The sequence below is a fragment of the Leptidea sinapis genome, chromosome 18 (genome assembly GCF_905404315.1).
Source record: "Leptidea sinapis chromosome 18, ilLepSina1.1, whole genome shotgun sequence".
NCBI lineage: Eukaryota > Metazoa > Arthropoda > Insecta > Lepidoptera > Pieridae > Leptidea > Leptidea sinapis.
The window spans coordinates 7,740,411-7,767,817 of record NC_066282.1 but is presented as its reverse complement, the minus strand read 5'-3'; the positions used below and the strand labels follow the sequence as shown (position 1 = coordinate 7,767,817).

The 27,407-nt window shown below is 34.9% G+C and overlaps 1 protein-coding gene across 1 annotated transcript in view; it reads left to right on the top strand.

Moving 5' to 3' along the window:
* Positions 1-1,953: 1,953 nt before the first annotated feature.
* LOC126969335 (protein eva-1 homolog C-like) overlaps positions 1,954-27,407 on the top strand; it is a 643,451-nt gene continuing 617,997 nt past the window's right edge. The window contains exons 1-2 of the mRNA XM_050814691.1: positions 1,954-2,061; positions 22,604-22,790. Coding sequence (XP_050670648.1) covers positions 22,715-22,790 — 76 coding nt within the window. The 5' untranslated portion in view covers positions 1,954-2,061; positions 22,604-22,714. The remainder of the gene's footprint in view (positions 2,062-22,603; positions 22,791-27,407) is intronic.

Below are 27,407 nucleotides of genomic sequence, written 5' to 3'. Positions count from 1 at the left end.
ATAGAGGTTCAAACAGCATTTTTCGAAGCCGATTCCTTTTTTTAATTAAGGCGCGTGGCACCTTTTTTTTGTAAAAGCCTCCTCCAAATAAATACTTTTATTTCTGTTTATCTATTACTGTTCAGTTCTGTTTATTATACATCACTATTTCATCTGCCCATCTAGCACAAGACCTGCATCCAGTTCTGGCGGCTCGAGGATCCCACTATTTTATTATTCTGTGTGTCCATCTATCGTCGGTGTACCTGGCCACATGCCCCGCTCAATTCTTTTTTCTCTGAAAGCCATTTACACCAGAGAAAACGTTATTGAAATAATAATTTTTTGGACATACAATTGAAAATTTATAATTAAATAGTAATTTGTTTGATCTTTTTTACAATTAATTCTTTTCAATATAGCAAAAGGTTTATTTTTATTTTTGAAGCTGTGGTTCATGGTTTTACTCGGGGTTTTTATAATGTTGTTTATATTAACTTACATCAACTTACATTACAATAACAGTGTCACCATACCATTCTGTCACGACAGAATGGTATCCATGACACGGGAAACGAAGGAAAGGTAGACAAATTGGAAGGTGGGAAGACGATTTTAAAAGGCTAGCAGGACCGGAATGGATTAGAGTAGCTAGAGACCGAATAAAGTGAATGTAATTAGAGGAGGCCTTTTTCGAAATACAAATTACAAGTTGAGATAATTTAAGTTTCACTTATATGAAAAAAATAAGATAGTAGTAATAATTAAGGATTATTTAATTATTATAATTAGATTGGAATAACATTGACGTCACATTATAGTATAAAATATTACGTTTAATTTTTTTATGAAAGATACAATCAAACGAGCATACAAACGGATACGGACAGCTATCTTATTACATTAGAATGACAAAGAGTTGTTGACTTATAAATCAATGAATAGTACAAATCAATTCAATATCACATTGGTATATGAATACCCTCTCTTATAACAACAGAAAATCAATGATGATCTGTAAAATAACAAAAGCTTTGTCGACTTATAAAGCGTCGAACATATAAATAACTAGCTCACTCGACATACGTTATTCTGCAGATAATAAAAAAATATTGTTTTATAGGAATTTGCCAATAATATTTAAAAACATCAAGAATTATTTTGTAAAATCTGTTGTTATCACAGAACAGTTTAAAGAGATGTCTTTTACCTGTTCTGTGGTTGTTATAGTGAAATTGTTTCACAGCAGAACTGTCAAACCGTGAGTCAATAAATTCTCTCACAGAAAATATGTCCATACAAAACAAATATTGAAAATAAAAATAATCATGGGTCCCAAATCGAAATAAGAACCATCCTATCTCTCAAGTTGGACTAAACTGCACTCCATGAAGTAATCCCCATTAAAATCCGTTCATTAGTTAAGGAGTCCATCGCGGACAAACAACGTGTCACGTAATTTATATATATAAAGATGAATTAAAAACAAAAACATATCTTACGTGGCGGGCGAGGATCGAACAGGGCAACATGTAGAGAGTCAACGGTTCTACGTATTGCGTTAACGTATCAAAATACGCCTAAAGACAATGACGTTCTGTACATATAGAGAAATCACGTCTCATAAAAACAAAGCCGTAACAAGCCACACCATAAAAAGCTTCGACTGCTTATTACATTACCGCATTTACTCCAGTTGCTTAAAATATTCTTGGTCAATAAGTAACAATGTAAATAAAACATTTATTTAGTTCAGATTTGAGCCGCTAAAGAAAGGGTACCCGAAATATCGAAACTCGTGTAATACGGTACTTAAAGTAGTTCCACTTAAATCTGGTCATCATTTATACGGATAAGTATTCAGGGGATAGCGATATTAATTTATATTTCATAAGTTAGGACTGCGCAGTTAGATGGCGCGGTTTCGTCTGGAGCATCTCAATGGGCCAGTCATCGGAGAGATTTCAGTAGTAACGCTCGTGTCCCGTCGCGAGAGCTATCGCCCAACTTTTCTTGATCGGATTTGTGTGTTGTGTTGAATAGTGATGTGACTGTTAACACTGTGATGTGTGATTTATTGATGTGAGTTTGTTTTACTATTGGGTGTTATTCGTAAGTAATATATTATCAATATTATTATAGTTATACTTTTCTCGTATTCCTAAAATTTGTATTTTTATATACTTAAAATGTATGTATATTTTTTAGAGAATTATGTTTTTATTTTATTAAGAGGAGTACAAACGAGTACCGGTATTTGATATGTGATAAATCCATAATATTATTGGAACTGATAATTTTTATTTATTTAATTATTATTAAAAGGAAAACGTAATGTATAAAAAGCATATCTCTTATAATTCGGTTTCATTGAGATTAACAGTTAACAAAAATAAATAAAGATTAACATTTTATTTAATCTTTATCAAAAAGCTCTTACTCTCTAGCAAAAATCAGAAAATCAAAATAGAAATTGCTGGTTTCTAAGTAAATTCACGTTCTTCGTTTCTTTTTTGACCAGGCAACAGAACATGCATTTAATATTTTTTTTAAATATAATGTCACAGTAAATAATGAAAAATGAATAAGTAGCCATAACAGTGGCCATAACGGTCGCATTAAGTGGACTACTAACGATAAACGGAACCTGCGGCATAAGTGATGGGTTTATAAGCCCAGTTAGGATGTATCCCACCTGAGACAACCTTACCTTTTGCTATCATTAAGTATATATGCAAATAAAGTATTTTTATCTTAAAATTTAATAATATCTTATATAAATAAAAACTGTGCGTTGAAAATTAAAAAAAAGAGAACACTCGCTATGTGTTCTGCAAGCACTTATACCGAATTCAAAAAAGTAGTTTATAGAATTTTGGGCATTTTGTCTATATGTATCTGGACGAATCTCAAAAACTAATGAATGGATTTAATTCAAATTTTGCTTGAATATTTGCAAGAGATCGGGACAACATATAGGCTACGTTATATCACGCTAGATGCAGATAATTTTTGCTGGTGATTTAATACCATTAGGAGTGATTTGGTTATATAGAGAGGATGGAATAGATAACTTGACTGCACTAATTTACTTGATGTTTCCATGTTAAGTTGTTTGGATGGTTATGGATTATAAATTTAATATTAGGAGGCTCCTTTGCACAGGATGCTGGCTAGATTAGAGGTACCAACGGCGCCTATTTCTGCCGTGAAGCAGTAATGTGTAAATATTACTGTGTTTCGGTCTGTAGAGCGCCGTAGCTAGTGAAATTACTGGTAAAATGAGACTTAACATCTTATATCTCAAGGTGACGAGCACAATTATTGTAGTGCCACTCAGAATTTTTGATTTTTTTAAAAGTCCTGAGCGGCACTACATTGTAATGGGCAGGGCGTATCTATTACCATCAGCTGTACGTCCTGCTCGTCTCGTCCCTTATTTTCTTTAAAAAAGCAGCTTTCGCACAGTTCACTGCAGTCCTCGTTCACTGCGATTGTGATCTATAGGTCACTGCTAAGATTGATTCTTTTCATGAATCTTATCATATCTTTGGCAGTGAGCTTTCGTATCTCAAGTGGTTGAATAATTGTACTCCCAAAAGATATGCTGCGTTTATACATAAAAGGAAATTTGTAGAAGATGTGTAAAGGGGTTTCATGTGCACTATTACATAATCTACAAGCTCTGCGATCTTTGAGGCCTAAGATTTAGAGGTGTTTGTTTAACCTGCAGTGCCCCATAAATTAGTCCATGTGGATAGAATTCGGTCTAGGCTTTCTATGAATGATTAATCTAGGAATACACTCCACAAACAGGTCTGTGAGGCAATGAAGAGGGACCAGATCATGATCAACAAGAATAAGAGAGTGGGGATACCGAATGAATTTGTCTGAATACTGGATACTCGAAATCTAGAGCGTATGCCAGTTCCGTGGTCAATGGTAAAACCAAATTGGCTTCAAACTGGGCGTCATAAATAGAGCACGGCAATACTTCAAGCCGGCGCACATTCTAGCGCTCTACAAAGCGCAGGTCCGGCCACATATAGAGTTTTGCTGTCATCTCTGGTCTGAGGCACTCCAGTATCGGGTTTAACGATTTGAACGCATGCAAAGCAGAGCTGCTCGAATAGAGAGAGATAGTTCTGAAGCGCTGTATGACCTGATTCCTGCTGCCTAATCCATCTTCGCTGACATTTTGAGGGAGTCGAAAATTACGTTCATACCAACTAATAAAAGAATTAATGAGTGAAGACAGGAATAAAGCAGGGAATACTATTTAAAAGGCATAAAAGGCATTTATTTTCTCAAAATTGATTCCTTTAGAATTCTTTTTGATCTAATTTCTAATATACTAGATACTACTACCGCTTCGAAAACAAATGGCGCTCTGAGAGAGAAGAAGCGGCGCAAGGAACTCTACCAGCATTCTGTTTTTGCGCTCTTTTTAATGAAATATACTTATACAATATTGTACTGTCATTACTATTGCTATAAAATAATCATAATCTAGTCCCGGGCTATCCGATCACTTAGATATTCAGCTGTGGAGTAGTAGGATTTACGATAGAGCCATTTCTTAATCAAAAATTTAAATTTAAATATATATTTATAGATATTGCCTGAACAGTAGCTGGGACTTTATTATAAAAGTGTATACATTTACCCTTATAGCTATTATGTATCTTATGCAGCCTTAGAATTAGTGACAAGCAATCCCTTATTAATTTAAATTATTGCACTGTAATCGGTGCTTGATAATAATTGTGCAAAATTGTAGTTCAATCTGACGTTTTTAAGTGTTTGAGTCGTAAAGGTTACCATAACATAAATGCCTTTTTATTTGTACCACTGATTGGGAATGGAGTGAGGCTATTTAAATAATATATTTTATTATAACTAAATTTTATTATAAAAAAGGCCACCGATATTCTTGCCCTCGTTCCTCTCAGTTCTGAAGTATTCATTTCCGAATTATTGGTAGTTTTTGATGTTAAATAAGTTATGTAAAATCCATATTTCAATAAACATTTTAATTTGTGTTTGATTGATGAAATTAAGTTTATAGTACTTATTTGAAACTTTTAATTGAAACTGTAATTTAATGTTTGTTTTGTGTGGCAATGGCAAGTTTAAATCAAGTTTAATTGTTGTTAGTTTTAATTTTAGATCCGAGTTTCACTATTTTTTGTGCTTTGTGCTCATAGAGAATTAATAGTTTGTACACCTTCGCGTGACAGGACTGTGCGTTAGTAGCACTCTCTGGGTTTCCACGAAAGACCAGCGTTGTGGATTCTTTCGAAACCACAACTATGCTGAGTTGGGGGCCCATTGGCGTCTATAGATCATAATTAGATTAGTATAACTTTAAGAACTACTATCAGAATGTATAATGACGTAAATAAACATTTTTTCTTTCTTCCTTTCATTTCTGGGAGATTATACAAATTATATTTGTGACCAAAATGTGACAACACTGCGGGACTCGAACCCGCGAGCTCTCGGGCTCCGTCCGAGCGCTCTTTCTAACTGAGCCAACCGTTCGAGTACGCATGAATCGTTAATCTAGTATGCTTTGTTCAACTCTCAAGTTGTGGCTTCATCTACAGGATCTACTTTACAGTTGATAGTCTGCTCAGCCCCAATAATTGCATATTAGGCAATTGACTTGAGATATCGCTCTTTCAAATCTAAACTATTTGTTATTTCAAATATTATACATATATTCATAGATACATACCATGCTAATTAACGCGTGTTAAAATACGAATTGATTATTTATATGACATTTTGAGTTTATTATTATCGATTTATTTATTATTTATTTAAAAGGACGAACAACAATAAGTACGATGACGTACTCTCGATTAAAATAAATATTTAGTTAAAATATCTAAAATGTTACGGTTGATAATATAATTCTGTTTTTTTTTTTTCGTAATTAAATAAGTTTTTATTATTAAGATTTAAATTATGAATAAATCTTCATATATTATTTTGCATGTCAATTGACGAAACATATTGGATTATCAATAGTATTATGTCAACATATTAAATACAATGTTTATTGCAAATAAAATCATTTCAATTTCAATAGAACACCACAGTGCGGTTTCCAAGGAGCTTTCTTACACGTGCTGCAAAGCTGTGGAATGAACTTCCTTGTGCGGTGTTTCCGGGACGATACGACATTCCTACAATACAATTCCTTAAAGGCCCTAAACGCTCCTGTGATTCCTCTGGTGTTGCAAGAGAATGTTGGCGGCGGTGATCACTTTACACCAGGTGACCTTTACGCTCGTTTGTCCTCCATAAAAAAAAGAAAAATAGAAGATTGAAGAATATTGCATAACTACCGTAGACATTTTCGTATCTAAATTGGTTATTAAATACTAATAATAATAGTTTTATAAAAAAATCTGTAACAGAGAGCTTTAAGGTGCTAAATTACATCCAGCTTCATGAGGTACATTTTATTTTTTAAATATACTCGCTGACCCGACAGACTCTGTTCTGTCAATAAAAAAAAAGATAAAATTTGAAAAACAAAATTTATTGAACGATGCGGGATTCGAACCAATGACCTCCGGCGTTCCGTGCCGGTGCTCTAACCAGCTGAGTTAACCATTTGAATGGTGAACGATGCGGGATGCGAACCCACGACCTCCGGCGTTCCGTGCCGGTGCTCTAAACAACTGAGCTAACCGTTCGAGTATCGCCTCGTTATAAAATTCTGTTTGCTTTGGTCAACTCTCAGGTTGTGGCTTCATCTACAGGATCTACTTTACAGTTGATAACCTGCTCAAGCCCAATATTTGCATATTAGGAAATTGACTTGAGATGTTGCTCTTGTTAATCTAAACAATTAGAGCACGGAACGCCGGAGGTCGTGGGTTCGAATCCCGCATCGTTCATAAAATGTTGTTTTTCAATTTTTATTTTTGTGTTAATCCTAGAAGTGAGGGTTATCATTTTAAAAACATAACATATTGTTTAAAAAAAGATGTACCTTCGGGAAAAATGTAGTCTGAAGCCATCGAAAATGATTTTACAATGTGTATTAATAAACTTATGAAGATAACTATCGTATTTGTGTAAAAAGCTTTTACATTACCGCTTTATAATTGCCAATTTCTAAAGTATTTAAATATATAATATGTTATTCTTAAGAAATAAATATATTCCATTCAAATTTTCCTGTAGAACTATATAAGATACACAATTCCTTCATACATTGTTTTGGTGTATCTCAAAAGGTTTAGACAGCGTTTACGTTGAAAGCTCTCAGACGGCTTATTTTTTTCCGACACCTCCTACAAATAACTTTAATGTATACAAAGTAAATACAAAAACTAAACAAATTGTATACTTAAACCTTCCTCAAAAATCACGCTATCCATTAGTGAAAATCACATGACAATCGATGCCGTAGTTTTTGAGTTTATCGCGAACAGACAGACAGGCAGAGGCGGATGACTTTGTTTTATATTAAGTAGTCAAGTCACAAACTTTACAAACTTTTAAGGTTGTAAAACTCATCCAAAACATTTTTGTTCACTTTTCACACACGACTGAGCTATTTTGTAAGTCATTTGAAAACAATTATGAATTGCGACAGAAATGATCGAACTTACATTAGAATATTCAATTTTATTTTTAGTGTTAAAATAGGCCGAGAGTTTTTAGTGATTGGAGCCGTCGAAGCCTTCACACCGAGTGCAAATTAATGACGGGAATGAATTTGAATTTCATTGAACCATTTTGTCGAGCACGGAATAATTTTTCGCGGTGGAAAAATGATCTTTGATTTGTCTGAGGAATATTATTATTTTGCGAAAAAATTTTAACGGATTTATACCTCAAGAATGAGCAAAATTCAACACAAACAGTAGGTACTTATTAAAAGTGTGTCAGATTTCAGTTGTTTCGGTGTTTTGAACCGTTAACCGACTTCAAAAGTTCTCAATGTGTCGGTTTTTTTATGTTAGTTACATTAAAACTTTTGACTGGGTGAACTGATTTTGATAATTCTTTTTTTTATTTGAAAGCTGGTGCTTCCAATACAATTTGGTCTGATTTCGAAGATTCTTTTTTTATTGGAAAGGATATGATTCAAAGGCCACTTCAAACCAAACTAGGTTAGGTTTTGACTATGGAACCCATGATAAATTAACGGCATTCTTCAATTCTTAGAAGCAAATTAACGATATTTTCAGATTCACTAAAAATCAAAAAATTTAAATATAAATTAAGAAAAAAACAACCGACTAAAAAAAACTATTCCAAAACAATAGATATGATATGCATTAAGAGGTAAAAAATGCGTATTTTTTTAAGTCGGTTCTTTTTTGTTTAAATTCATTTGAAAGACGTCATTAGCAAAAAGTTCATCTAATTCGATACGCCCTGCCTCTTACAGTGCAGTATCGAACAGGATTATTGATAGAACCCCAAATATTGCCGCATCACATATACGGTGTTTTTACAAAAAAAAAACATGGCTTAGACCCGTGTTTTGTTAAACAGTGTCTAACTATTGAGCGACCTCTAGATTGACGCTAAATAACATAAAGATACGGATTTCTAATAGAACTTTTTCAAAACAAGTGATCAACAAGTATTTAACTTTTTTGTAATAACACAGAATATGATGTTTAATCTCATCAACCCAGTAATTTCACTAGTTACGGCGCCCTTCAAACACGTCCTCCACAGTACGGTTTTCAATGAGCTTTATTCCACGTACTACAAATCTGTGGAAAGAGCTTCCTTGTGGAGTGTTCCGGGCCGATACGACATGTGTACCTTCAAAAAAAGCGCGTACACCTTGAAGGCCCGCAACGCTCCTGTGATTTCTCTGGTGTTCCAAGAGAATGTGGGTGGCGGTGATCACTTCACACCAAGTGACCCGTATGTTGTTTGTCCTCCTTTTCCATAAAAAAAAAACTCGCACCAGTGTGGCACCCGTAGACTTCCAATATAAACTAGCGTATATACAAACAATGCGTGCGAAAGAGAACAAGACCTCTAATGGAGATATAGCAAGATAGAAAATTAAATCGAATGTATTCTTACTGTAACCGATTAACTTGACAAGTCGTAGAAAGACAGCTTGGCTTAGCTTAGCTTAGTATTTTGAGTAATAAACCACTATATAACGCACACATTGATAAATCAAAATTGGTGAAACATTATCGGGCTGTCAAGTCGTCTTTACGTTAGTATATTTTAATATTTGTAAGATTATGGTGATACCGGCAAAAAAAATTGTGAAAATTACACTACCTACCACCGATAAAGCCGAATGGTAAGTGACCCTGACTACTAAGCTAGAGGTCCCGGGTTCGAATCCCGGTATGTTCAATCATTTACATTATGAATATGGATGTTTGTTTCCAAGTCATGCTTATGTATATTTATAGAATTTATAGTTTACTTAATTTTTAGTGGTTTATATTATAGTTTGGTTTATATTTGTATAATGGCGTGTTTTTTAGTTTTTTTTTTTTTTTAAATTGCACCTAATTTTCATTGTTGAATTAAAATTATCTTTGTTATTCGAATATTACCTAATATTAAGTAAATTGGGTAAAAGTTTTAACGAAATCTGGCCGTTTAAAGTGGGTCAAAACGCGTCCAAATAAGTCGGTTACAAAAAACCATACACACAGGTGAAGCTAATAAAAAGCGTGTAAAAATAGACGAAAATAACACAATAATTATTAAGAAATATACAAAAACATCTGAAATCACCGTTCCGATTCAAGATTTTCATCATAGATACATTAGCAAAGTTCATAGGTAGTCCAAATATCTTGGAATCATTAGTTTCCTTCCATTAACTATGTATAAAGGGTCGTTCTGGTAATATGGTAATGCAACATTTACATAATACGCTTGGCTTGTCACTACTGAACAGTGATTAATCATTCTCAAGTTCTCCACCCCTATATTTTGTACAAAAATAGCTATATTATACACAATTGGATGAAGTTGCCTTGACGTTGTTTGGTAATCCGTCATCTTAACTCGTACGATTTATTTCCCGACGGAATTAATCTACACCGTGGCTCAATTACGATATACCACTTTTTATATTTATTGGAGTTTTGTTCTTAAGGCGAAGGGTAAACAGAAAACATGCAAACAAGGTGTTTTTAAGACAAGTTTTGTGGTGAAAATATAGGATTTGGAGCTATGAACACTACTTTATCCTGTTACACATACCCTTAAGTCTTACTTGTAGGTTACTAATGCTTATTGTTGGTTAAAGTTAGCACTCCAGAGCTATTATGAACTACCAGTTTTCTTTGCAGCTAAACAAGTTATTATTCGGCATCATCCATTAGTTTAGTATACTACTATCATAAAAGTTATTCTTATAGATTTTACTTTTTTATGTAGGTACATTTATTCAGAATAGTAATCAATAGTGAGGATTGTAAGCAATTAAGCAGTTTGCGCCTGTTAAAATGTATCATTTTCAACCCAAGAATTTTGAAAATATTGGCTTTGTTACATAGGAGCCGTGAACTCATATCGCTCAAGGTCGCCGGCATTTAGTGTCGTCTTAAGACGCGGTCATACCTCAATATCCACAAAGAAAGTATTCCAACGCAAAAATACTGTGCACATATAAGGACTTAAAGAAAATTTTGAACGAAATAGAATATTTATATATAATTTGAAATATCCAATAAAAAATTTGGAAGTTGCTCCCCAAAAATAAACTTTTCAAATAAAAATCTCCGGATTTTCAGCTATAAGAACATTCTTTATTTAAATAATAGAATTAGTTCTTCTCTAAAACTTGAACCGAAGAATTTTTCAATTTTATATGTAAATTTTGAACAAACAAAAGAAAATCAGTAAAATAAATGCCCATTTGCAGCTTAGCCACATGATCAACACAATTTGTAGGGTTGGTTGTAGCATTTACAATCCTAGTCAGCCCGCGCCTTAATTTTTTTTTTTTATTTATTGTATAATCTACGACATCCAAGTAATAAATAGGTCGTGGCTTCGCATGCGATAGTTGCGCACATTGTTATACGAGGAATCAGAACAAATCTGGCTCAGCACAAAGTTGTGCAAATTCCGATGCATGGAACGTTAGTAACAAACTAAAAAAAAACAGATAAGAGTGACTCTGTTTCCCCCATCGAGAGCACCTTATAAATTTATAGTTTTCAGACTTTTTCTTATACTTGTAAGACGGTTGTATTTGCCAAATTGCATAGTTCTACGTCCATGGAAAACACCCTATAAATTTTGCTTCTCTTGAGAGTGTCGGCATACTTAAAAGATTTTCGAATTACTCAATTATCTTTACGTTAACTTAGAAGTTTGATTTTTCACAGCTTTAAGAACACTTGAGGTACAAGACCTAAAGACCCAAGAAAAAATAAATAATTATTTAATTTAACATTATATTGCTTAATATTTATAACAAACAAACAACAAACAAGCATTACAGTAGTGTCACCGAGCCCTCACCACAGGGCAGTAAAAATTTATAATTATATCCCAAACGAAATTAAAAATAAAGAGAACCCTGCTCTATATGAAAGATCTTAAAAATTTCTTAGTTTCGAAATGCTTCTACGATTTACCTGAATTTTTTTATTTCACTAAGTGTGAGAATTAGTAACAACATAGAAAGTTATACAGTATAACTATATAGTATATATATTTTAATATCTGTTTGAATAAATCTTATTTAATGCTGTGCCCTTGCAGGGCGTCACATAATGTCTACCCATTTAATGTACCACCCTTTTGTAAAATGTGACTTGCAATAAAATGTTTTGATTTGATTTGAAATTAAAGTTACGTATTACTTGATTTTCTTAAGTGTCAGTAAGTTTTCAAATAAAAAATTTCTAATTTTATTTATGTATTAACCTAGAATCACTTCGCACTCACAGGTTATCACTTTAAAAACATAAAATATTGTTTAGTAAGTTTTGTCCACCCGACTCTTTGACACGCGACTTCTTACCTCTAGCTTTGTTCGTAGCAGCGAGAACGATACATTCCACATAAAAAGGCAAAAATTTAACTCCATTGTTCAAGTTAATGACACACTTCTCTAGCTTTTTCACTTGCATCAAACCATTAATACAAGCTCCCTTATTTTTCGTTCTACTGACCTATCCCTTTTTACATTATACGCTATACTACACGCTTTTTATTAGCTTCACCTGTATGTATGCCTGCATGTATGTTTGTTTGTAACCGACTCATTTGGGCGCGATTTTGACCCACTTTCAACGGCCAGATTTCAAACTTCGTAGATTTGTCGAGGACTGATGACAGTAAATTAATTTGATAAAATTATTCTATTTTTCAATTTGCAAAATAAGAATTTTCCTAATTTATGCAATTTTTATCTATCGCCGATTAGGCTGGAATTAATGTTAATTTTAAAATTCAAACATTATCTTTAACCGATTTATCTTAATTTAGGAAATTTTCGAATACCAAAGAGATTTTTTAATTAACAATGCAAATAATAGATAATACAGGGTGGCGCAATAGAACGTGCATATTTTATTTTGTAGTATGACATAAGTGTTTTAACACCTAATTATCAACAGTTGCATACAAACTTTATACCCATAATATGAATCTTCTGTAGATTCTGAAACAGTTAGCTTACTGCTAACATTATAATTAATAGTAACCATAACAACATCCAAAGAAGTGTTATTATGAAAACGGATGATATAATGTTGTACTGAATTTCATTACAAAACTCGTTTGGATGATGTAATGGTGATTAGGACATAGGGTGTTTTAATATTGGCAATAAGCTAACTGTTTCAGAATCTTTAATAGAGGATATAAGTATGGGTGTAGATAAATATTTTTATGTTTAACATAAAAAAGTGTGAAGAAATCAGAAGAGCCTTGTTGAACTTATCTCGTAATTACATTTCACAAAGTTAACTATTTATTCTGCCCTAAGATTCTGAAACGAACAATAAATAAATTAAAAAGGGAAAATTGCTTAATGGAACATAAATAATCATTAGAAAAGGCTTTCGGGCTATTCCCACAAGAGACGAGCAGCTACGACGAAAATATTAATTAATACATCAGTTAATGTCTTCTAAAGCCTTGTCATTAACGATTAATCTTAGCCTAATGAATTCTATGCTTAAGTTATATTTACTTTGCCATTTGTGCGAGCTATTCTAGCATCAAATCACTAATGCCTATGGCTTAAATAAATATTTGAAGTCATTTTTTTTTTCAATGTTAAAGTTTGACTTCATAAATCTATCATATAGGATAGGTTTGGTGAGAAATCATTTAGCAAGTTGTGGATAAAATACCCGCAGAGAGTATTATTGGACATATTAAACAGAAATGTTTCAATTTCAATCTTTAAAAATAACTCAAACATCGGCGGAAGCTATGGAACTAAACCTAAAATGTTTCAATTTCAATCTTAAGAAATAACTCAAACATCGGCTGAAGCTATGGACTAAACCTAAAGAATCAACTATGGGTTCTGTTCGTTGTAGTTAGTATAGTGAATAAAAAAAGAAAAACACCTTTATCTGTCTTTAGAATTGAATAGAATCAAACTAAATCTTTTTTTAAATACACGCACCACTATCAAGATTCTAAAGGTAACAGGGAACGAAATTGGGATCATTTTTGAAATCCAATATGGATATCGATATCAAGGTTCTCCGGTAGCAGAAAACAATTTTTTGATCATTATTGAAATTCAAGGTGGATGCCATGAAACATGATCTTTGTTAGAATATGAATATTGTTACGAAACCCTTAAATTTGACGTTATAGTTAAAATATTATATCATTTTCTGTACCATATTTTTATTAAATTTCCAATTTGTTGCTTAGTTCGTTGGACCGTAGTTATTTTTTTATGGAAAAGGAGGACAAACGAGCGTACGGGTCACCTGGGTATTGAGTGATCACCGCTGCCCACATTCTCTTGCAACATCAGAGGAATCACAGGATTGTTGCCAGCCTTTAAGGAAGTTGTACGCGCTTTTTTTGCAGGTATCCATGTGGTATCAACACTGCACAAGGAAGCTCTTTCCACAGTTTTTTAGTACGTGGAACGTTAAATTTAACATGATAATTAACAGGGTATTATTTAAGTTTCTCTGTCTTAAATTTAATCAATGTTGGTCGTTCCTCTGTATTGCCAGTTATCATAAACAGCACCTACATGTAACACTACATATTCTTACAAAACTAAATCACACAATTTCGACACTTTAATATTGACACACTTTTACAGAAACTATCTTGCCCCAAAGTAGGCTTAGCATGTACTATGCGTGCAAGACAACGATTTATTTAATATAATATACTTACTTAAACATACATAAATACAAATAAACATCCATGACTCGGAAACAAACATATACCAAATCGAACCCGGGACCTCTAGCTCAATAGGCAGGGTCACTAACCACTGGGCTAAGGGGTCGCCGATATTTTATAAGTCTTTTTTTATTTATACTTCGAGGCAAACTGGGCGTTGACTAATTAGAATCTAAGTGAGTTTCTACTTTAAAGTACATTTGTAATGGACCACTCATTCCATTAATTTATTCAGCGGGGCTTAAAAACACGTCTACAATCTCCATCAGCGAAGTAAATTAAGGATTGTTCCCTCAAGGAGTAATTATCTTGTTCTGTTACAAATGTACTGATACTACAAAGACGTGAATTGCTCTTTTGTGTGAAAAAATGGAACATGAAACTGCTGACACGGTTTTAATTACACCGCGATTGCACGATACGAGTTCGTGATACGAGTACTTTAGTACGATACACATCGTCATTTGTTTTTCCGTTTATTTTCTATTGAGATAAATCTGTGGGCGCTTTTTGTATCAAAAACTGTCGTTTAGGGTTAAATGGTACTCACTTAATGACTAGTGATTACCTTCGCCCTACTAGATCATTAGTAATGTTTAAATAATAACATCAATTAGTATTGCAGTGACTTACGAAGTTGTCATCGTTCCGCTGTCGGAATTTACTTAATAGGTATTCATATACAAATTTAATTTGTTCCAAAATTTATGAACGATTTGAACACGCGTCTCTCGACATACGCCCCAGCGCTTATACCAACTATGGCAACTTTCAGCGTTACGCATGATCCGTAAATGTTGGTATGGTGCATTAACTGTCGGCCTGTGGCGCCATCTACAGGACCTAATTTACAGCCCATAACCTGCACAATCCCAAGTCTTTAGAATTGAAAATAATTAAATTTAATTTTTCTTAATACGCGCATCACCATCTCGCGAATTATAATTGAAATAACATTTTCAAGATTCTAACGTAACAGGAAACGAAATTGGTATAATTTTGGAAATCTGATATGGATATCGATATCAAGGTTCTACGGTACCAGAAAACGAATTTTTGATCATTATTAAAATTCAAGATGGCTGCCATGAAACTCATAACCTACTCAATCCCCATATATTCATATTAGGAAATTGACTTGAGACATCGGTCTAAGAAAAATTATATTCCTATTTATTTTATTTTTGTGAAAATAAGGGACAAGACGTGCAGGATGTTCAGCTGATGGTAATTGATACGCCCTGCCCATTACAAATCAGGTTCGCTCAGGATTCTTGAAAAACCCAAAAATTCTGAGGGTCACTACAATTGCTCGTCACCTTGAGACATAAGATGTTAAGTCTCAACTTCTTTAGGCGCGCTGAGCCCTTTGTATTATCGGTATTCAATATATTTGGACTGTTACGCTCGGATATGTAACGCAGTGTTCACTATAGAGAGCAATTTATACATAATTATAATAATGCTGTCAGTATTCTTGGTACACTTCCTCGAAATAATGTGGGCTTAAACTAACCTCTGTCTCTGTCTCTGTCCTACCAGACAAGGAAAAGTATAGGAATATATATATATATATCTAGAATTCAAGCGAAGAGACTATGAAGAGAAATATGACGCAATGAAATATGTAAAGAAACATTCTAAGTATTAGACTAAAAGAGAAAATAACAAAGAATGAAATACGAAACAAAGGACACTAAAAGACGTAGTTAATAAGAATTCCAATAACAATTAAATCGAATTGGGCAGGCCATATATCAAGGGCCATTAACGAAAGATGTATAGTGATACACCAACCACGAACTAGTAAACCCATTAGATGCCAAAAGAAGAAGTGGAAGACCTGGTATAAGAATACTCCCGCTCCCGTACAGTAAATAAAAAAACGAATGGATCAAAAAGGGCGAGGACTTTATCAGCAGTGGGATTGAACCTTGAAAAAGAATAAGGGAGGAGACGAGCAAGACGTTCTGCTGATGGTAATTGATACGCCCTGCCCATAACAATGCAATGCCACCCAGGATTCTTGAAAAATCAAAATATTCTGAGCAGCACTACAATAGCGCTCGTCACCTTGAGGATGTTAAGTCTCATTTGCCCAGTCATTTCACTAGCTACGGCGCCCTTCAGACCGAAACACAGGAATGCTAACACATTACTGCTTCTGAAATAGGCGCGGATGTGGTACCCATACTCTAGCCGGAATCCTGTGCAAAGGCGTGGGCAATGACTTAACATCTTATGTCAAGAATTTTCAATTTTCAAGAATCCTGAGCGGCATAGCATTGTATTGGGCAGGCCGTATCAATTACCATTGGCTGAACGTTCTGCTCGTCTCTTCCCTAATTGTCATAAAAAAATATAATAAATAAGTATATAGAATTAAATTCCACATCTGAACTAGCCTTATTTATATTGATTTTGTGAACTGAGTCAGGTGATAATGCGCTTCTTAACTACATTATCAGAGTGAGCTAGCGTAATGAATAGTGATCCGTTAATACAATGTTCTACAAAAAAGTTTCCTTAATTAATCTGGAAATAGTATATTTCATCACGAGTGCGGAAAGCCTGTCATTACAAAGAGTTCCGACAAATGTCTATAGGTTGACAGTCGGAACAAGTTGCAATAACGGTTCCGCACGTGTACTGAACAACTATTTTGAATACAGTTGCGAAAAAATTAAGCAATTTAATAGAATAATAATAACACAATAAACTCAACTAACTAAAATAACGCCAACCGTAAAAGAATATAAGCAGAGATTTTTTTTTATTTCTTCACCCATTTTGAGTAGGCAAAGCGTACTATGCCCATACAGCCAAGTCTTCAGTAGATTTTTTTTATTGATATGAAATGAAAATGAAATTTAATGAGATGAAATAAAACCTAACCTAACTCATTTAATCAAATCATTAAATCTGATATTGAACCAAATTAGTAGCTTCTATTTAGAAATATTTGCATAAATCATAAAAACTTCGTGGTTGGTTTTTTCTTTTTAATACATATTATTTTGACAGTTGGGAAAGAGAATGCACGAGTTCGGAAAAGGTAAAGAAAAACAACGAGTATGTAATAGCCCACATCCCGAACCTTATACGTTCCTGCAATACGCCACTTTTTGAGCAACTGTATTAAAAAAGTATTTTTTTAATTGCAAGTTTCAATACATTTAAGAAATTTCATATTTAAATCAGATAATTCCAAATTCCAACCCAAAGCGTAAAATGCTGATTTCATAACAAGTTTGTACAATTAAACACACCTTAACCCTTTATTTTGAGTTCAAAACTTAACTTTAGTCGATAATTTTATCGGTATAATTTACAAAGTTTCGTGTTATCATTCGTTTTCGTTTCAGTGAACACGTTAATTAGCGGTTTAATTTTGCGATTAGTTATTTTAATGCCCGTACCGCCAACGGAATTTGCAAGTATTTGTAATTTGCAACCTTATCAGGGAAGGAAGACTGTGAAGTGATATTTCTCTATCTTGGTTTATTTAAGTTACTCTGAAGTTAGTTTAAATGAGTTATGTTTTTGTTGTATTTTAAAGTGAAACTTTTATTACATCGTCTCAAACTTTTTCGTCTGTGTGTTGCATGTCGCGTGATGGTCGGGCGGCGCCTATAGTTCGCAGCAGCTGACCGTGTAGTGTATATAGACTATTACTCATTTGTGCCAGTGCCTCGCACTAATTAGTTTGTTTTTGTCAGTGTTTAATGTAACTGACACAGCTAGTGAGTCCGAAAAACTGATCAACGAGGAAAAAGCAGAGAATAGTGTTTAATAAGTTAGTTTCACTTTTACCGAGGTTTCATAAAGCCTTACAATCCTTTTTTTCTTTGAGTAATACAAGTGTTACATATTTATTTATCTACACCCATGGTGACCCAGTTTCGAAAATTTGAGTAATACAAGTGTTACATATTTATTTATCTACACCCATGGTGACCCAGTTTCGAAAACAGTTAGCTTATTGCCAACATTAAAACACCCAATGTCCTAATAACCATTACATCAACCAAACGAGTGTTGTAATGAAATTCAGTACAAGATTATATCATCCGTTTTCATAATAACACTCCTTTGGGTGATATAATTGTTACTAGGACTGGCTTTTTTAATGTTAGCAGGAAGCTGACTGTTTCAGAATCTTAGTAGTAGGATCTTACTAGAGGATTCATATTATGGGTAGGTATAAAGTCAATTGTTGATAATTAGGTATTAAAACACTCATGTAATACTATTATCACATTCATCTTCGCCTCATGAGATAAACCCACATTTTATAGTATATAGTATATAGTCATATTAATTTTTTGAATGGAATACCATAAAAAAAAATATGATTCATTCCTCCATTCCATGGAGGACAAACGAGCGTACGGGTCACCTGTTGTTAAGTGATCACCGCCGCCCACATACTTTTGCAATACCAGAGGAATCACAGGAGCGTTGCCGGCCTTTAAGGAAGGTGTACGCGATTTTTTTGAAGGTACCCATGTCGTATCGTCCCGGAAACACCGCACAAGGAAGCTCATTGCACAGCTTTGTAGTTCGTGGAAAAAAGCTCCTTGAAAACCGCACTGTGGAGGTCCGCCACACATCCAGATGATGAAGATTATCTGATTATTTAAGGGAGAAAAAATTCTGTAATTAGTATCCCCCGTAACCGCACACACACTAGCATAAAGGTGCTTCACTTATAATATCACGGCGCGGAGTCTTACTTTTTTTACTCGTCCGTGTGTGCAGTGCAATCTTTCTTGATGTTTCCAAAAATAAAAATGAGATTTCATAATCCGTATCGTTGGTGTGTTGCTAAAACCAAATTGTTACTGCTATAGTGACGTCACAGAGTGATGGTCGGCGTGACATACAGATAATAAAACAAGTATTTTACATTTGAAAATATAAATTATTCTTATGTTTTCCATAACAAATTAGTATTGAATTCTTATATTTTTCTTATGATAAAAACTCTATAAATAACACACTATCATAATTTAATTTTGATAGATGAAATTGACTTACGGCCGTTCCCAATCTATCTCTTACTTAAGATAAAAATCGTAACAATCGTTGACTTTTCTGTCCCAATAAACTTATCGACGGTAACTCAAATTATCCGTACACGCTGTCTGTCAATGGGTCGACGTATAGCTTACCAGCGATAGAAGTTTATATGGAAATTGCAATTGACGCGTCCCAATATAAGTCGATAAGAATGACTTATCGGGTATATTGGGACACCTTCAGATTATTGACAGCTAATTACTGACAGAAGAAGGTAGTAGTTTATCTGTATGTGTATATAGGGAACGGCCGTTGTCTTATGTGTTAAAATTACATTTACTGAATTATTTGTATTGCGAATATGGTTTCGGATAAGTAATCACTAACATATCTTAAACTAAAGCCTTCTCCGAATCACGCTGCATCTTACGGTATAAGTATTATTCCGATCGGTTCTGTAGTTTTCGCAGTATAACCGAAGGAAAAATTCTCTACATTTATTAGTATAGATGCATGAGGTAAATATATCAACGCAAGTTGCCCTGCTTTTAACTCTTTCAATACCTTTCAGTGAAGTTTTATAACAAAGTTTTACAATTAGTAAATTTTTTCCGTCCAACGCTTTCTTCAAGAGTTTTGATTGGAAAAATAAAACCTTCTACATAGTCTCGCTAAAACTCGAGAACGGCTGGACCGATTTGGCAAATTCATTATTCATAAGATAGGTCTTGAATTATTTGTGGAAGTCCAGAAAAGGTTTAAAATGTGAAAAAATAGGAAAATGCTGCTAAATTAAATAAAAACAACAAATTTGTTTTTCCTTTGATTTTCGTACATAATTTCTATGAGAGAATTTATTGACGCACGGTTTGACAGTTCTGCTGTGAAACAATTTCATTACGACAGCAGGGTGCATATTTTACGAAGTAATTTTTTATGTTATGATATTGACAAATTCATATAAAAATATTATTTAATTTATTATATACAGAACAACGTCTGTCGGGTCAGCTAGTTTATTAATATTTATTGTTTCTTGGAGTGGTCATGAAAAATTAATTAAATAAAAATGCTACTTCTTGATAAATTATCTATGTTACATATTTTGACTCAACTATGTTTTTTTTATATATAAGAGAGGGCAAACGGACAAGGAGCTTATGTTATGGGATGTGGTAAGGAAACCGCTCATGGACTCATGGGTGGCTCATGGAATGTGTGAGTATTATTGTGTTTCGTTCTGAAGGGCGCCGTAGCTAGTGAAATTACTGGGCAAATGAGACTTAACATCTTATGTCTCAAGGTGACGAGCACAATTGTAGTGCCGCGTACTTTTTTTTTATAGAAGGAAAAACATTTACGTATTGAAGACCCAGAAACGGGGCCCACATGTCGGGTCGGGTGTTAACATCTTCTACTGACTAAAAACCTTTTCTGTACTGATAGCCCTATAGGCTTTTACAGCGAAGCCGGGCTTGCCCTTGGAGGCCGATCTCGTACTATTACATATTCTAAGGGTGCACAGTATTTTTGAGCTTTTCAAGAATCCTCAGCGGTTCTGCATTGAAAGGGGCAGGGCGTATCAATTATCATCAGCTGAACGTCCTGCACGCATCTTCCCTTGTCATAAAAGAAAATTTGGACAACCGCTGAACCTGGAATTAAGAGATACGTTGATTTATTGATTATAAATAAAATACTTTATCTAAAATCCACTCTTTTCATTAAGTTACGTCCCAAAAGATATATTATTATGTCTTTTACACTGGCATTCCTATTAGTTTTACATAATCTTAATTGGTCATAATGCCATAATAAAGCCTTTGTAAAAATTAGATTATTTAACAATAAAATAATTTCTACAACAGAAAACAGATATCTGAAACATTGAAATTGCTAATTAACCTTTACTAAATATTGCCTTCCAACGTGATTGAGTTTAATTAATACCAGACAGGAGTTGGAAAGTTTCAATTTCAAACGGCAAGCCGATAAGTACTTAAGAACACTCTAGTCACAGAATGGAGACTTGTGAAAACACCTCTAACCTAGAAACCTAAATAAATCGCGAGGGCGTGGTGGAAATTGAAAGATTTAGCGATGCTATTTTGTTTTGGCAGTTCAAAGGATGGCTGAAACAAAAAGAGGAAAACGCACGGGGAAAGGTCGAGTTTTTGCCGATGGATAAATTGTTGGGCCTTTCGAACACTTCTGCTTGGTTTATTCAGCGAATTTATCGGTAAATTCGTTTTCATTGCGATACACAAAAGGCTTTTTTTGCGCATAAACTACGCAAAAAGGACGGGTGATCTTACCATCTTTATTTGTGCTACTATTTCTTTAGTATATTAAGTATCGATAACGAAACAGCACGATATTGAAAAAATGTAAACGAGTACATAAAAAATATTAAAATTATTTTTCTTGTAAGTATTAATTTGCAAACTTCACCAGCTTTACGATAAGTACAAAATATGTTTAAAGAATTGAAATAAAGTCGAGGAACGTTTCTGAGGAATACTTTTTAATCTGAATGGTCCCAGGACTTCAATGACTATTTTATTTCTTCTGTGATTCGCTTCCGTGACTTCGTTCGCATTGAGCCTTGTCAATGAACAAAGAATGATGCAAACAAAATCAAGATAAAGATCTTCCTTTGTACACTACTTTTTTTTTATTTGAAAATTTTCTTTCAGCGTCACCTAATTCGTATCGCGCTTCCACGTGAATTGTTAAAACATCATTACACAACTTATGTCAACCGTTTGACTAATGGTTTTTATGTGAAAATAACAGTGTTGTTTTTACCAGTAGAAGGCTCCTTTGCACAGGATACCGGCTAGATTATGGGTACGATAACAGCGCCTGTTTCTGCCGTGAAGCAGTAATATGTAAGCATTACTGTGTTTCGGTCCGAAGGGCGCGGTAGCTAGTGAAATTACTGGGCAATTGAGACTTGACATCTTATATCTCAAGGCGACGGGCGCAGTTGTAGTGCCGCTCAGAATTTTTGGGTATTTAAAGAATCAGAAGCGGCACTGCATTGTAATGGGCAGGGCGTATCAATTACCATCAGCTGAACATCCTTCTCGTCTGGACCCTTATTTTCATAAAAAAAACACACTCGAGCAGCCCATAAAATAAACTATACAGGTCTCTCTTTAGAAAGTATCTCTTCTAAAATGATTTATCTCCAAAGCATCACTTAATATTACTTTTCTTATCTTTACAGATACTGAAGCAAAGAATACAGCAATTACAAAATGAAGAAGTATCTAAGGGAACATTTTGAAAAGTATGAGTGTTGTGAAAATTAATGATATAGTGTTGTGACATTGTGAAAATGGCAATAGCAAAAAATACCGGATTATTATTTATGATGTGGGTGATAATACCATTGCATCGAGCTGATAATTTAGGTGAGTGTAAATATAATTATATATATTTTTTTAAATTGTCAAAAAAAAGTGCTAATATGAAAATATGAGTATTTTGCATGTCTAATATTAACAACAGATTAAGATGAAATTTTCAAACAAACTTGAGCTTAGTTTGGTGATTGATGGCCAAAGTAATAACAAACGACTAATCAACCGCATTTATCACGGGGAGTGTTCCGAAGAGCTATTTAACCTTTAGCCACAAATAAGAATATCATCCCCACCATCTGGATGTGTGGCGGTCCTCCACAGTGCGGTTTTCAAGGAGCTTTCTTCCACGTACTACAAAGCTGTGGAACGAACTTCCTTGTGCGGTGTTTCCGGGACGATACGACATGGGTCCTTGAAAAAAAGCGCGTACACCTTCCTTAAAGGCCGGCAACGCTCCTGTGACTCCTCTGGTGTTGCAAGAGATTGTGGTCGGCTGTGATCACTTAACAACAGGTGACCCGTACACTCGTTTGTCCTCCTATTCCATAAAAAAAACGAAGATGGACAAAATAGTATTGAGATCAGCAAATACTCTTTTAAGAAAATTGTTTTTGGATCCTTTTGAAGTCAAATTTTTTAAGGGGCTAGCGCAGTTTGTTGTAATTTACAAATAGATAAAAGCAAAATACCCTAAATGACGGCAGAAGCTTGATTATTATTGGTAGTTTTTTATTTGAAGAAGTTTGAATGCAAGAGGTAACAGGTATTTATTCAATAATAAAGCATATGTCACACACAGCGATAACTCGCTGCGAAAAAATTCCCTGCCCGCCTGTCACACACAGCAAGTTTTTGAATGTGCCCCAAATACAAATATGTATGTCGAATATTCGTCATCGCATGAAAGTGTCTTCGCTTGCATGTTTTAAAATTAATGCTATTTCTGTCCTAATATTTTCTATACACTTCGAAAAAATTAGTTATAGATACCATTATTTTCTCGCTTAAGACAATCTTTATTGGTTGACTATTTGTATATACGAGTTATATGCAGTGACAAAATGGTCTATAGCAGGGCCACATAGAATGTCTACAACAAGTACCCATTCATTCGCATGTGCGGATAATTGAATATGCACAATTTTAAATCGCTGGGTATTCACGCGGCGAATGTATTTGTTCACATAGAATAGCTTGTCACACACAACGAGTTGTCCCTGCAACTACATAATCGCGGCGTGTATTCGCTAAGTGTGAACGAGGTTTTATAATCATAACTCACTCAGCTTTCCCATGCCTTTAAATTTTTTTTATGACAATAAGGGACATTCTAGAAAAACCCGAAACTTCTGAGCGGCACTACAACTGCGCTCGTCACCTTGAAACATAAGATGTTAGGTCTCATTTTTCCAATAATTTCGCCCTAAAAACGCCCTTCAGACCGAAACACAATAATGCTTATAAATTACTGCTTCATGGCAGAAATAGGCTCCGTTGTGGTACCCATAATCTAGCCGGCATCCCGTGCAAAGGAGCCTCATTTCTGTATCATTTATATCATTTTCACTTTCACCATTGGGGAATGGTGAAATAAAATGAAAGTGTCATTTGCGTTACATTTTACATAATTATCTTCAGACACGAGCTTTAAATCATTTATCAAGTCGAGTGGGATTTTCTAAAAGATAAAAACATTTTGTACTTAGATTTAAAAATACTTTTGTAACTTGTAACTGGCTTACAAGCAACGCTTATTAAAGCAACTATGACGCATAGACCAGCCGTCGCCTCCTTCGCACGAAATACCATTAGAGTTCAAACGATTCATCGGGCGTTACCATGTGATTGATTCAGTTAAATATCGAATCAACATAACAAATGGCTCGAGTGAACACATAAAACCCACATTGATTAAAACAATGAAACTCAAAGTGAAATTCCGAAAGTTTAAAGCACTGTCCGCTGGTTAGTTCCTGATTCTGTCGTAACAAAACCGCCGATTCGGTAATTTAAATGAAATGTGAATTTAGAGTACTTCAAGAATTCTATTCGTGCAAAGGTAGATTTTACGCATGTCTGCAGCATTTAGCATAATTTAGATCCATTGTGTTTTCGATTGATCGAAACACTTAAAGTGGATAGAAAAATATTTTTTCTATATTAATATGTTCCTTTCGGGGATGGGTAAGAAAGTATAATAAACTACATTAAATTAATAACTATATTCAATTTATTTTACAAATAATATGCATGCCATGGCTGATAGGTATTTAATTCCTTTACGGCCGTTTTCAATAACGTCTATGAAAATAACGACTACATTGCCGTCACCGTTTAATGACAAGAACTTATATATCCATAGTAATGTCCAATATAGTAATTAAAGTCCAATGCTTTATGTCGATAGGTTATTGAAATGTAAGTAAGCGTAAAAGGATAGATGTATCTATCTCTAGTAAGTTAAATTAAGGATATATAGGTTATTGAAAATAGCCGTTAGTAAGCGTGCGCGACTGGTGACCGTCTTTGTGACACTGAGTGGGTTTATTTAAATTTAAACGATAAAAATGAAGCAAGAATGAATTATTTATTAATATTTCTTAGTTTAGTTTTAATTAAAATTTTAGTTTATTTTGAAAAAAACTCAGTCAGTTGTAGAGATTGCCGATACATGCGAAAACTTAGAGCTTTTAGTATTAGGGGTTATAGTATGAAATTGAAATTCTTTCTTTTAATTTAACATATTTATTCAATCAAAATTTATTATCTATACATTGCTACCATCTAATAGGAAGGTTATTTATGCCTTTGCAATAGAACTGTGGTGATCTAGATTCGACAAACTGTGTGAAAGTATTATTTACTGTCAGGAGAGAAGAAATCTTATTATCGCGTAGAAAATTGTCCAAATCATGAAAAACATCAAGGTCTGGCGAATACGCAGGGTGACGATTGGTTTCTAATTGCAGTTTCTGTAGAGGTAAAATGGTTTCTCGTGCTTGTACGAGGTCTCGCGTTATCGGGAGCAATAATGGTGAAGATCGATTCACGAGTCGGGGCTGTTTCACTACTATTTTTGATATCATTGTTTGAGGTTCGGCACAGTAGACATCTGTCGTTACTGCTTGACCGAAGTTATTGTGAATAACACTATGCTGAGACCACCAAACAGAAATCAATACCTTTGACTTGTTAAGATTTGCTTTAGGTGGCTGTTGCGGTGTTTGACCTGGAGTCAATTATTACATTTTTGCTTACGGTTATCGTAAAGAATCAACTTTTAATCGCATATTACAATTCGATCTAATATTTGTTCATTTCTGTATCGATTCAACAAGGCAACGTAACTGTGTGTGCTCCAGAACTGACGCCGGTCCTAACCCGTCTTTTCCGGCTCTCCTACTCATCAGGCGTAGTTCCAAAATTATGGAAGGCGGCTTTAGTGCACCCGATCCCTAAGTAAGGTGTACGCTCAGATCCGTCCAACTACCGCCCCATTGCCATTACCTCCACTTTCTCCAAAGTAATGGAGTCGATCATCAACCGCCAGCTCTTGGGATACCTAGAGGGGCACCAGCTGATCAGCGACTGCCAGTACGGTTTCCGTCAGGGTCGCTCAGCTGGTGATTTTCTTGCATACCTCACCCATAAATGGACGCAAGCGGTTGAGTCGAAGGGAGAGGCGTTGGCGGTGTTTAGTGTCGAGAGTTTGGACATAGCGAAGGCCTTCGATCGGGTGTGGCATAAAGCGCTTATAGATATGCAGAAGAATATATATATTATATATATATATTATATATATTCTTCTGCATATCAATGATATGCTGCAAATCAGCAATATTCATTGCTATGCGGACGACAGCACAGGGTATGCTTCCTACACCGGCCGTGCCAACATGTCCCGGGATAGCGTCGACGAGAACCGGAACAAACTTGTGTCTGAAATCGAGACTATGCTTTGCAAAGTCTCGGAATGGGCCCGACAAAATTTAGTCCAATTCAACCCCAAGAAGACACAAGTTTGTGCGTTCACCACTAAAAATTCTCCCTTGTCGTATCCCCTCGATTCGAGAACACTCCTCTAACTGCCACAGCCTGTTTTGGCATACTTGGCGTCGATATATCGAGCGACGTTCAGTTCCGTGGTCACTTGGAAGAGAAGGCCAAACTGGCCTCAAAAAAGCTTGGTTTACTAAGTAAGGCGAAACAGTACTTCACTAAAAGCCACCGCCTGCAACGTTATAAGGCGCAAATTTGGCCTCACATGGAGTACTGTTCTCACCTCTGGGCGGGTGCTCCCCAGTACCAGCTTCTTCCATTTGACCGCATACAACGAAGAGCGGCTCGAATCATCGACGATCAAGTCATCTCCAATCGGCTTGATTCTCTAGCATTGCGTAGAGATGTGGGTTCTCTCTGCATCTTCTACCGCCTTTCTCACGGGGAGTGCTCAGAGGAACTGTTCGGGTTGATTGCAGCGGCCGAATTCTACCACCGGACATTACGTGCAAAGTACCATCCGCATCACGTAGACGTCTGGCATTCCACAACCGCGCGTTTTGTCCGAAACTTCTAGCCTCGCACAGCCACTTTGTGGAATCAACTACCGGCAGCGGTCTTCCCGAACAGATACGACTTAGGGACCTTCAAGAAAAAGCATACTCC